Source organism: Oryctolagus cuniculus, chromosome 11 (assembly GCF_964237555.1).
Source record: "Oryctolagus cuniculus chromosome 11, mOryCun1.1, whole genome shotgun sequence".
In the NCBI taxonomy this organism is placed as follows: Eukaryota; Metazoa; Chordata; class Mammalia; order Lagomorpha; family Leporidae; genus Oryctolagus; species Oryctolagus cuniculus.
The window spans coordinates 60,099,667-60,111,839 of record NC_091442.1 but is presented as its reverse complement, the minus strand read 5'-3'; the positions used below and the strand labels follow the sequence as shown (position 1 = coordinate 60,111,839).

Sequence of the window (12,173 nt, the reverse complement as noted above, 5' to 3'; positions counted from 1 at the left end):
TCAGCAACAAACTGGAAGTTAGTGTGGGTATCCCAGCAACAAAGAAGAGTGTGGCTAGTTAAAATACTGATTTATCAGCAATCTGTAGGTCTACACAGTTACAGCTAGACAATCTCATCGAAGGGAAGAGAAAAATCTGAAGGAAGAATGTCCACTGGAGGTAAGGTTAGAAGGCTAAGTGTTTGGCAACAAGTATATGTTATGCCAGGAAACACATGTTAGAAATTGAGAAAGGACCCTTACTCATCTTTGTATCGCTTTAAGAATTAATACCTAATAGAATTATGAGCTAGGACTGTTCTAAGCACTTTACATATATTAATTCATTTAATTTGCAAAAACCTCTACGAAAGTTCTGAGTTTTTTTATTTCAGTGGAAAATAGCTTTTAATTAAATTTTTAATGAAGATTTTTTATTTATTTGAAATACAGAGTTAGAGAAAGAGGTAGAGACAGAGAGAGGTCTTCTATCCGCTTGTTCACTCCCTACATGGCCGCAACAGTCGGTGCTGGGCCGATCCAAAGCTGGGAGCCTGGAGCTTCTCCCGGGTCTCCCATACTGGTATAGGGGCCCAAGGAGTTGGGCCATCTTCTACTGCTTTTCCTAGACCGTTAGCAGAGAGCTGGATCGGAAGAGGAGCAGCTGGGACATGAAACGCCACCTATGTGGGATGCCGGCACTGCAGGCAGAGGCTTAACCTACTAGCCACAGTATGAGCCCCAAATAAATCTTTTTTTTTTTTTTAAATGGAGGGGCCAGAGCTGTGGCATAGTAGGTTAAGCTTCTGCCTGCGGCACCGGCATCCCATATGGGTACTGGTTCATGGCCCGGCTGCTCCACTTCTGATCCAACTCTCTGCTAATGGCCTAGGAAAAGCAGCCAAAGATGGCCCAACTCCTTGGGCCCCTGCCACCCACATGGGAGACCCGGAAGAAGCCTGGCTCCTGGTACAGCCCCAGCCGTTGTGGCCATCTGATAGTGAACCAGCAAGAGGAAGATCTCCCCACCCCCAAAACTCTTTCAGACAAATAAATAATTCTTAAGAAAAAAAATGATATGGGGTACTACCTTAGCAGCACACACAGACTTCCGGGAACTCAGAAAAGAATGCGCTTTAAAGTGTGATGAAAGTGTGGTGAAAGGGGTTCAGACCTTTCAGCTGAGATCTGAAAGAGTAGGTGAGGTGGAAATTGGAATGAATGGAGAGGAGAAATGGTTCAGGCAGAGTAGACAATGTGTGCAAAGGATCAGGGATCTCCACACACCTCAGGAGCATGAGGGATCATGTAAGGCTGTAGCGTGGAGTTTGTGGTGGGGAGTGTGAAAGGCCTAAGCTAGAAAGGGAGCGTTTATGTCAGTCATACTGTAGAACTTGGATCTTATTCTGACGACAATGAGGAGCCTTTAAAAAGTGAAAGTCAGAGGAGTGCAAGATGTATTGTGTTTAGAAAGATCACCTGGCTGTCGTGCCAGGCATGGACTGGAGAGAAGCTAAACTATAAGAAAACAAGTTAGGAGGTTACCATCCAGGCTAAAGAGGTAGAGCTACTGGGATTTAAAAAAGTAGGGGCCCAGCTCTGTGGCGTAGTGGGTAAAGTTGCTGCCTGCATTAACTCATCCTATATGGGTGCTGGTTCCAGTTCTGGCTACTCCACTTCTGATCCAGCTCTCTGCTATGACCTGGGAAAGCAGTGGAAGATGGCCCAAGTTCTTGGGCCTCTGCACCCGCATGAGAGTCCCAGATAAAGCTCCTGGCTCCTGGCTTTGGATCAGCTCAGCTCCGGCCATTGCAGCCATTTGGGGAATGAACCAGTGGATAAAAGACCTCTCTCTCTCTCTCTCTCTCTCTCTCTCTCTGTAATTCTGCCTTTCAAATAAAATAAATATTTTTAAAAGCCATAAATATTATTTATATATATAAATTCTTGCATATGAAGAAATTAACTCACTCACCCATATTCCTGTCTAACTCACTCAGGGAAAAGAGAATCCACTCCTCATTAAGACCCCTCTGACTGCATGCTTCAATCACAATCTCTCCCTTATCTTTGGAAGCAGAGTGGCTGCCTCTATGTATCTGAAAGCCACCTATGGATTTTCCCTTCTGAGATTCCTTTTCTCTACCTCAGGAGCAGCAACTCTCAACTATTTATACTCCTTTTCCCTGCACTAATTAGGGGGATGAAGGTGGAAGAGTGGTCCTTGCACCGGATTTTGCCTCACTCCATGAGATAACTGCTAAGGTTTTCAGCACTGTCTGCTCAGTGTTGAACACTTACTGCATGGATGAGTGTTTGGCTGAGCTTTCGTCTCAGCAGTGCAGACCCTGTTGGGACACCTACATGCTTATCACAGTGTCTAGTTCAGGTCCCAGCTCCACTTCTGATTTAGCTTCTTGCTAATGTACATTCTGGGAGGCAGAAGGTGATGACTCAAGTATTTGGGTCCCTGCCACACCTGTGGGAGGCCAAGATTGAGTTCTGGGCTCCTCGCTTTGGCATGGCCCAGCTCCAGCTATTGTAATTTGGGCAGCGTACCATTTCTGTCTCTCTCTTTGTCTCCCTGCCTTTCCAATGAATAATTAAGAAGAAAAAGTAAGGGCAGGCTTTTGGTACAGCTGCAAATCACCACTTGGGACACCCACATCCCCTATCAGGGTGCCTGGGTTGTGCCCTGGCTCTGCTCTCCCTTGAAGTTTCTTGGATCCCTACCATCCACATAAAACTCCTGGATCAAGTTCCTGCCTCCTGGCTTCAACCTGGCCCAGTCCTCGCTATTGTGGACATTTAGGAGATCTGTCTCTCTCAGCCTCTTTGCCTTTCAAATAACAAAGGTTAATGGAAAGGAGGCAATAAAGAAAAGCTACAGTGTAGAAGCAATAGCTTTGGAGAAGGCAGAAGAGGATGGGACCGAAGCTCTTAACAAAAACACCAGCCGAGTGAAGAATGGAAGTGGGAAGGAGGGTTGAGAGGAAAGGTTGACATATGTTGGCAGTAGAACAAACGAAGAAAGATCTGAGGCAGAAACCTGGCACTGGCCACCTAGCCCTCAGGTCATGTGTCATGGAGGAGACCTGGCCCTGTGATATCACCAGGGGAGGAATCCTCCCTACCAAACCCGAACACTGTGCAGTGGAGAACCTCAGAGAAGGGGAACAGAAACATGCTCAGAAAGGGTGGATTTTAAAATGCTGCCTCCCCTCTCTCCTTTTCTCAAATACGTGAATATTTTTTAGATTACTGGATTTAAGCCCTGGGCCCACTCCCCATTCCAGCCTCCTGCTAATGTACACCCTGGGAGGCAGCAGGTTACTCCTCAAGTGGATGGATGGGTCCCTTTCACTCACTGGGACACCTGGATTGAATTCCCAGCTCCCAGCTTCAGCCTGACCCACACCTGGCCCTTGCAGATTTTGGGGGGAGTGAACCAGCAAATGGGGGCACTCCCCTTCTCTTTCTCTCTTAGATAAATATAAATAAATAACTATTAAAGAGCTGGCAATCCAGGGGTGATCAGTTCCCACCTTCCACCAGGGAGAAGCTGACATCAGTCCCTCATCTACCTGTCATAGCATCTTGTTCAACTACAGTATTCATTCAGTTAGAATCCCTAAGTCTAGTATCCTTAGTTAAGGTGAGGTGCATCTCCCTTCCACTCCAAGAGGGTTCATTCCCCTCGCTGAGCTGCAGGGCCTAACAGGGCGCCTTGCATCCAGGGAGCACTCAGCCAGTCCTTGATAAGAGCGTGGATGAATGAACTCATACACTGCAGGGGCTGTATCCACACAGGAGTACAGAATGAGGGCAAGGTTTCTCAGCTCCCCAAAACACGCCCTGGGCTGGGAAGACAGAGCTGCGTCAACACCTCTGTTTCTCCCAGCCACTTTCTCTTTCTCTCTGACTTGGTCTTACTGTGTCTTTGGCTCTGCCTCTCAGAGAGTGCACAGGAAGCACGCAGCTTTAGGTCTGAGGTGTTCGGTAACGGAAACAGTGATGCCTGTGCAAACTGAATGCGAGGCTCGCAAACCTCCTCTTCGTCATCGCGTCCTGCCTCTCTTGCTGTGGCTCCCTCTCAGCCCTGACTCTGTCTCCTCCTCTCCTTCCTGTGGCCACTGCAAGACTCACACTGCACCCAGGACCCGTGCTCCTGCCCCTGGATCTTCTGAGGGGCTCCACAAGGTACTTGGAGGAACATTACCAAGCTAGGCCTTATCCTCTGATTTCCTGCCGTGCTGGCCACACGGCCCTGCTGACCACATCCTCCCACACCTCACTTATATACTTCCTCACAGACAGGAGTCCTCAGCCCCCAAAACCTACCCTGACCCCTCTCCCACACCCCCCGCTTCACCCTCACCTCTTACCCCAGGCTGCCGTCCTCACCCTCCTGACACTGCTCACTGCCCCATGTCCCTCTACCTGAAGGCAGTCAGCCCTGCACCCTTCTGGATCTCCAACACCCCCTTTTTCTCACAGGTGGCAGTGCTGGCCACAATGCTGTCTGGCCGGTGGTGGCCAAGTACCTGGGGCAGCCTAGGGCTGGGGCCCCGAAGCTCTTCCCAGAGGTCCCAGCTCTGTGCCCTCTATGCCTTTACTTACACTGGGGCAGATGGCCGGCAGGTGTCTCTGGCTGAAGGGGACAGGTTCCTACTACTTCGAAAGACCAACTCGGACTGGTGGCTGGCCAGGCGCCTGGGAGCACCCGCCACTTCCAGACCCGTCTTTGTGCCAGCTGCCTATGTGACAGAGGAACCCATGCCTTCCAGGAGCCCAACTACCACTACCCCCAGCCAATCCCTCTGGACTCCTGGTGGTGAGTAAGCCCTAGGCTGTCCCCTGTCACCTTCCCCCAACCCTGGCTGCTGGGAGTCACTGGCAGGCTCCCTCTCTCCCAAGCTCCCGCTGATCCCTCCTCTTATTTCCCCTCATCCCCATCATGCTGTCCTCACCCCCATTGCCTCTCCTGGTCCCAGGTCTGCCAGATCTCATGTCACTTTCCACAGCCTCCCTCTGCTTTCCTTGATTTCCAGGATGGGGGACCCAGCCAAGATGGTGCGTCTGATCACCTGCCCCTTCCCCCCACTACCCGGGTCCCTCTATTTCCAGGGCCGAAGTTGTTTGGTGGCTCCCTGGAGGAATTGCAGCTGTCCCAGGCATCCCCAAGCACAGCCCAGGCATCTGAGCAGCCTCCTCCCCTTCCCCCCAAAATGTATAGAAGTGTCAGTGTTGCCAATTTGAGGTCCAGGCCCGGGAAGCCCTTCCAGGAAGGATCCAGAGGAAGATCTTTCTCCCAGGAAGACTTGCTGACCACGGCCAAGGCCAGCACGGTGAGTCACCACTCTTCTTAAGGAGCACGGCAAGGCCGGCACTGCTAGCCCCGGTTCTGTGCCCAGCGGCCAACAGGACAGATGGCAGCCCTGCCCTCAAGGGACACACACTAGTGAGATGGCCCTGGTACAGTTAAGTGCCACAAAAGAGGCTGAGATGATTAGGGAAGGTGCCTGAGGTGACCGGCTTTCAGCAGGATTGAGAGTGGGAGGAGAAGCAGCCGCCGAATCAGGAGCGAAGAAGGGGCTGCAAGTAGCCAAGGCCCTGAGGGGACAGGAAGCCTGGCCCAATAGCACTGAAAGAAGCCCCTTCTTCCCTACTCCCGGGCCAGGGCCAGGGCAGGATCTGTCCGCACCAGCAAGTCCCCTTTGGAAAGGGAGCCGCCTGCCTCGGCCCCTCCCCTCCCACTTTCTCAGCAGTGGGAGGGAAACGGCCCCTCCTCCCTCTCACTCCCGCAGCTGGGATCTCTGATCCCTCTCCCCCTCTCGCCCTCTTTCACCCTGCAGGATGTGAGGGTGGGGCGCTCCCCTCACCCCCCCACAAAGAGTCTGTTCCCCTTTCCTGCGGCCCTGGGGTGGGGGTGGGGTGGGGGCGGAGGGAAGTTGGCAACAGGAAGTGAGGAGAAAAGCAAAGAAGACCGTGAGGGAGAGAATTTTTAAAAAGCAGCCGGGGACTGGGGCTTCTCCACCAGTCCTGGGTCACCCCAGCCGGGAGCTGGTGGTGAGAAAATGGTGGTGGGGGGAGAGGAGGGCGTAAGGAGGGGGAACCGTAGGAAGGGCGAGGCGGAATAACCACCCCCTTCTTCACGCTCTCCTGGCAGGCAGGACCCCAGCCCCTCATGTCAGAGCCCCCTGTGTACTGTAACCTGGTGGCGCTCCGCCGCTGTCCCCGGTCCCCGCCGCCAGGCCCCGCTTGTGCCCCGCTGCAGAGACTGGATGTCTGGGAGCAGCACCTGGACCCTGACTCCGGACGCTGCTTCTACGTAAACTCGCAGACCGGCTGCAAGTCCTGGAAGCCCCCTCGCCGCCGGCGCCCGCCAGAGACGGTGAGACCCTGCCTTCCTGCTCGCCCCAAGTCCCTTCAGGGCCCACAAAGTAGTGTGCACCCTCTCACAGGCAGATTGTGGGGAGGGAGCCAGCAGCCGGTTGACAGGGCGCCCGGATGTGTAGAAGCTATATCTCCCCCTCCCCTGACCCAGAATCCTGGCTCCATGGAGGGGACGGAGCCCCTGAATAGAGAAAACGGGGTCCTGCAACCTGAGGCAAAGGGCACGGGATCTGACACGGGGACCCCAGAACTGCTTGATCCACAGGTGAGATGCCTCCTGCCTCCCAATGAGCTGGCAAAAAGCCAGCCTTTTAATGACTTTCCTGGGCAAGACCTCCTCTGTAACCCCCCACACCCCCTACCTCTCACCCATATCCGGAGCCCTCTTCCCCTCCAGCCAGGGCCCGGGCTGGAAAGTTCCTCCACCTGCTCTCCAATCCCCTTTCTCACCCCGCCCCTGCCAGCGCACCTCCCAGCTCCAGCAGCCTCCGGCCTCACAGACCCCTCGACCTATGCCGCAGCTCCTGGAGGACCCCCACGTGAGTTTCCCGCTTCCCTGTCAATGTCAACGTCTTACCTCCCTGCCCTACTCCCCAAATTTTACCCCTCAAAAATATCTCCTTCTTTCCGAGTACCCTCATCTTACCCAGCCCTCCCGGCCCTACCTTTAAGGGAACTCAATCCTGGGAGAAAAAAGACCCTGCAGGGAGAGGCGTGGCCGCCGTGGGGGGCACAGGGTGACTGACGGACACCGCTCTTTCCCGTCCCGTTCCCAGGAGGTGGAAAAATCAGGCCTACTCAACATGACCAAGATTGCCCAGGGCGGGCGCAAGCTCAGGTGAGGGGTGGCGGGAAGAGAGCAGGGGCCTGGGCTGGATGCACCGGGGTGCAGCGGGGTGAAGGGACAGCGCGCTGCCGGGCTGCTTGTATTCTGACCTTCGCACTGCCGCCACTGCCCCCGACCCGCAGGAAGAACTGGGGACAGTCTTGGGTGGTGTTAGCGGGCAACAGCCTAGTGTTCTACCGAGAGCCACCGCCGACTGCGCCCTCCGCGGGCTGGGTGAGTGTGCGGGAGGGGACGCAGCTGCTTTCCGCTCCGCGGGGTGGAGGCGCCCGCGCGGTGCGGAGAAGTTGAAGGAGTGAGGACGCCTCCCACCTCACAGCCATCAGGTGAGAGCGAAGCATTAAGGAAAACAGAGCCCGAGCTTCAGTTTCCCCCCATCCTGATTGCCAGGGGCCAGCGGGCAGCCGGCCCGAAAGCAGTGTCGACCTGCGCGGGGCGGCCCTGGCGCACGGCCGCCACCTGTCCAGCCGCCGCAACGTCCTGCACGTGAGTGCCCTCCCGCGCGTCCCTGCAGCCGCGCCTGTCTCCCCGCGTCTTGCTCCTCGCCGCCGACCCTAGCCTTTTCCCCACCCGCCCCTCAGATCCGCACTGTCCCTGGCCACGAGTTCTTGCTGCAGTCGGACCACGAGAGCGAGCTGCGCGCCTGGCACCGCGCTCTGCGTGCCGTCATCGAGCGGCTGGTGAGATGCGTGGGGGACGCGAGCGGGAGGGGCCAGGATGGATCCCAAGGAGTCGGGGAGGAACAACAGGAGTCAGGACGGAAGGGGGCAGGGCGTAGAGCGCTGGCTAGGGTGCTGTGGGCCTCGGGACCCCGGCAGCCTGTTAAGGGTCTCCTTCCCTCAAGCGAGGGGGTGCAGATTTCTCCTCTCTCTTCCTACTTCCTATATGATCCACTCTGCCCGCGCGTCTGCCCGGGTCTAGGATCGGGAGAATCCCCTGGAGCTGCGTCTGTCCGGCTCGGGCCCGGCGGAGCTGGGGGAGCTGAGCGCCGGGGAGGACGACGAAGAGGAGTCGGAGCCGGTGTCCAAGCCGCTGCTGCGCCTCAGCGGTCGCCGGAGCTCCAGTAGGAGGCGGGCCGGGCAGGGCGGGGCCTGGAGCGGGCGGCCAGGCTGCTGTGGGCACTTACTCCGCCTGCCTCTCCGCCGCAGGTCGGTGTCCTGAAGGCGCTGAGCAGAACCGAGTGCGCAACAAGCTAAAGCGGCTCATCGCCAAGAGACCGCCTTTGCAAAGCCTGCAGGAGCGGGGACTGCTTCGAGGTGAGCTGGGCTGTGCCTGCTGGACTAACTGCTCCTTCCTGCCTGCCTGATTTTGCAGGCATCAGCCCATTGCCTGGATGGGAGCGTGGCAGCGCGGCTCAGAACTGCTGCCCTTCCCAGAGCTGGCTCAGAGTTTCCTGAGAATATCACTTTTCCGGCCTGCGCCCCGGCTCACTAGGCTGGCTAATCCTCCACCTAGCGGCGCCGGCACACCGGGTTCTAGTCTAGGGGCGCCAGAATCTTTCCAGGTTGCCCCTCTTCCAGGCCAGCTCTCTGCTGTGGCCCAGGAAGGCAGTGGAGGATGGCCCAGGTGCTTAGGCCCTGCACCCCATGGGAGACCAGGAGAAGCACCTGGCTCCGGCCTTCGGATCAGCACGGTGCGCTGGCCGCAGCGCACCAGCTGTGGCGGCCATTGGAGGGTGAACCAACCGCAAAAAGGAAGACCTTTCTCTCTGTCTCTCTCTCTCACTATCCACTAAAAAAAAAAAAAAAAATCACTCCAGAGGATTTAGGGGACGGGGAGTTGAACCTCGTTGCCCGGGCCTGGCACAGCAGCAGGAAGGCCAGTCCCACCTGGAAGAGGGGCTGAGAAGGGCTTCCTGGAGTGACTGCGGGCCCTAGCTTCCCACCTCCTACTGTTCCTCCCCAGACCAGGTGTTCGGCTGCCAGCTGGAGTCACTGTGCCAGCGGGAAGGGGACACTGTACCCAGCTTTGTGCGGCTCTGCATTGCTGCTGTGGATAAAAGAGGTCATTTACCCAGATGCCCCAGTATCTCCCCTTCCGCAGGCAAAGACCTGCAGCTCCCCACCTCCTCCTGCCTGGTCTTCCTCCTGCCCTCCCCTCTCCCCGCTCAGATCCTCAGGGGCCCTGCCCCACCCGCACCTGAGCACAGGAGCCCCTGTCTGCTCCCTGCCTCCTCTCCTAGGTCTGGATGTGGATGGCATCTACCGGGTGAGCGGGAACTTGGCAGTAGTCCAGAAACTCCGCTTCCTGGTGGACAGAGGTGAGAAGGCTTGGGGCAGGTGGTGGTGCTAAGAATGGCCCGTCTCAGAGCCACGTGCAGCTCCAGCTGAGGGGGCTGGCGGGACTGGGAGGCTTTCGGGCTGGAACCCCATGTCTGAGCTCCTGATCTCTCCTCACCCATGTTGCAGAGCGGGCCATCACCTCCGACGGGAGGTACGTGTTCCCAGAACAGCCAGGACAAGGTACTTACTTGGAACCCCATCCCCCCCCTCCCGCCTCCTGTATTTTCCCTGCTCCCTGGATTCCCCCACGTGCTGCTCCTGGGGTTAGGGTGCTCATCCCCACCTTTGCTGGCTTTCCCAGTCCCTCTGGGCCTTTGTGGGCTAACCTCCCTCTCCTCCCAGAAGGGCGATTGGATTTGGACAGTGCTGAGTGGGAAGACATCCATGTGGTCACCGGAGCTCTCAAGCTCTTCCTCCGGGAGCTGCCCCAGCCTTTGGTGCCCCCCACGCTGCTGCCCCATTTCCGTGCTGCCCTTGGTAAGAGTTGGGAGCTTGGGGCGTCACACCCTCAATGGGGCGAGCATGGAAGTTCCCATTCTGACACAGAGAATAGCTCTGGACTCAGGTGCCAACTCCAGTTGTCGTTTGTGTGTGCATGTTTAGAGGACAGAATTGACTCCTGAGGCTACAGAAGGGTTACGTGAAAAAGCTGTGGTAGAGGAATGATGCCTTCCTTTCCCAGGTGTGAGGGAGAGTGGTGAATTGACCCACCCTGTTCTAGCACTTTCCCTAACCTCACTCCCATGCTGTCTTTGCTCTCTCTCTGTGAGTTTAGCACTCTCCGAATCAGAGCAGCGCCTCTCTCAAATACAAGAATTAATAGGCTCAATGCCGAAGCCCAACCATGATACTCTGCGGTACCTCCTGGAGCATTTATGCAGGTCAGAGAGACTGAACAACTTCGTTTATGCTGGGCAGGGTGGAGGGCGGCATGCGGCAGGAAGTCTGTTCAGGTGGGGTGAAGGTAGGGAAGTGTAAGGCACAGGTGGAGGAGACAGTAGGCACTTAAAAAAAATCATGGGAATCAGGCGAAGGCATGTGGCGCAGTTAAGGTGCTGCTTGGGACACCCACGTCCACCTCATCAGAGAGCCTGGGTTTCAGTCCCAGCTTCACTTCCCATTCCAGCTTCCCACTAGTGCATACTCTGAATAGCAGCAGATGATGGCGCAAGTCTTTGGATCCCTGCTGCCCACATGGAAGACAAGGATGGTGTTTCAGACTCCAGGCTTTGGCCTGGACCAGCCCCAACTTTTATAGACATTTGGAGAGTGAACAAGCAGAGGGAAGAGCGCTCTCTGCATGTCCTTCCATCTATCTCTCTGCCTTTCAAATAAATGAAAAAAAATTTCATGGAAAAAAAAATTAAACGATATTTATGTGTTACAAAAATTTTTTTGATGCACAGGTTTTGTTTTGTTTTAATATTTATTTATTTGAAAGACAGAGTTACTGAGAGAGAAAAAAGAGGTGGAGAGAGAAAGACAGACAGACAGAGATCTTCTATCCACTGGTTCACTCTGCAAATGGCCACAATGACCAGGGCTGGGCCAGGCCAAAGCCAGGAGCCGGGAGCCGGAGCTTCATCCGGGTCTCCCATGTCGGTGTAAGTGCTCAAGCACTTGGGCCATCTTCTACTACTTTTCTCAGAATATTAGCAGAGAGTTGGATTGGAGTGGAGAAGCCAGGACATGAACTGGTGCCCATATGGGACGCCAACACTGCAGGTAGCAGCTTAACTTGCTGCACCACAGCACCAGGCCCCCGCTCAATGCACAGATATTTGTTAATAACAGATTTTCCATCAGTTTTTTGAAGGCCCCTCCTATTACCAGGGTTGAAGCCTTTGAAAGTTAACATCAAATGGGGGAAGGAGATGACAAGCCCAGGGATGCTGTGAGAGAAGCAAGGGAAATCTCACCTCTTCCTTCCCTCTGCCTGGTCTCCCGCTGGGGTGGGAGTGATGGCATGTCTGCAGAAAGGGGATGGTCATTTGAATCACAGCGTGTGAGATTGCAGGCAAGGGGGACTGTAGGGACTGTCCCTGAAGCTGGGAAGCAGCAGCTGGACCCCAGGCTGGACCTTCAGGTTGTATCCTGAACGTGTCTCCCCTGGTCCATCCCCATGGCCTCTGGCGGGGGCTCCCTCTGTGGATCCTTCAGCCACCACGTGGAGGGGTCCCAGAGTGAAGTCTCGCCTGGCCAACCCTCCGAAGGCTTGGATTGCCTTGAGTGGCAAGCTGCTGCCTCACGTCCCCTTCCCTTGGCCTGTGTCCGCAGGGTGATAGCACACTCGGATAAGAACCGCATGACCCCCCACAACCTGGGAATTGTGTTTGGACCCACCCTGTTTCGGCCGGAGCAGGAGACATCGGATCCAGCAGCCCACGCCCTCTATCCGGGGCAGGTAGTGCAGCTGATGCTCACCGACTTCGCCAGCCTCTTCCCTTGACCAGGCAAGGAAGGGAGCAGCTGTCCTTCGGTCACCCTTTGGTGGTGGCGGCAGGGTGTTCTGAGATCATTGCTTCGAATCCTGTTTCCTGAATGACTATTTGAGAGGAGAAGCTGGGAAGGGGTGAGGGAGCTGCACGGCAGGGCCTGGGAGAGCCAGCCACACCTCTTGTTCCCTGTGCCACCTTCCCCGAGATAACACATAAAGCAGCACAGAGCGGCAC

General features: G+C 55.8%; 1 protein-coding gene across 5 annotated transcripts; it reads left to right on the top strand.

The window, feature by feature from the left end:
• The first annotated feature begins 23 nt into the window (after positions 1–23).
• On the top strand, positions 24–12,172 carry ARHGAP9 (Rho GTPase activating protein 9). Of its 5 annotated transcripts, none has more exons than XM_017350484.3 (19): positions 24–160; positions 3,937–4,179; positions 4,477–4,813; positions 5,107–5,327; positions 6,257–6,373; positions 6,527–6,640; positions 6,840–6,914; positions 7,152–7,213; positions 7,345–7,435; positions 7,610–7,705; positions 7,801–7,899; positions 8,141–8,282; positions 8,368–8,475; positions 9,125–9,223; positions 9,402–9,479; positions 9,628–9,681; positions 9,844–9,978; positions 10,277–10,382; positions 11,779–12,172. In XM_017350484.3, exons 2-19 carry the CDS (start codon positions 3,994–3,996, stop codon positions 11,948–11,950), a joined length of 2,292 nt encoding a protein of 763 aa, XP_017205973.3. In that variant the 5' UTR covers positions 24–160; positions 3,937–3,993; the 3' UTR covers positions 11,951–12,172. The 5 variants fall into 5 exon arrangements, with proteins under 5 accessions (XP_017205973.3, XP_051688917.2, XP_008272439.2 ...); XM_051832957.2 differs by having other exon boundaries at positions 6,149–6,373; XM_008274217.4 differs by lacking the exon at positions 3,937–4,179 and having other exon boundaries at positions 6,149–6,373.
• Position 12,173: the final 1 nt, after the last annotated feature.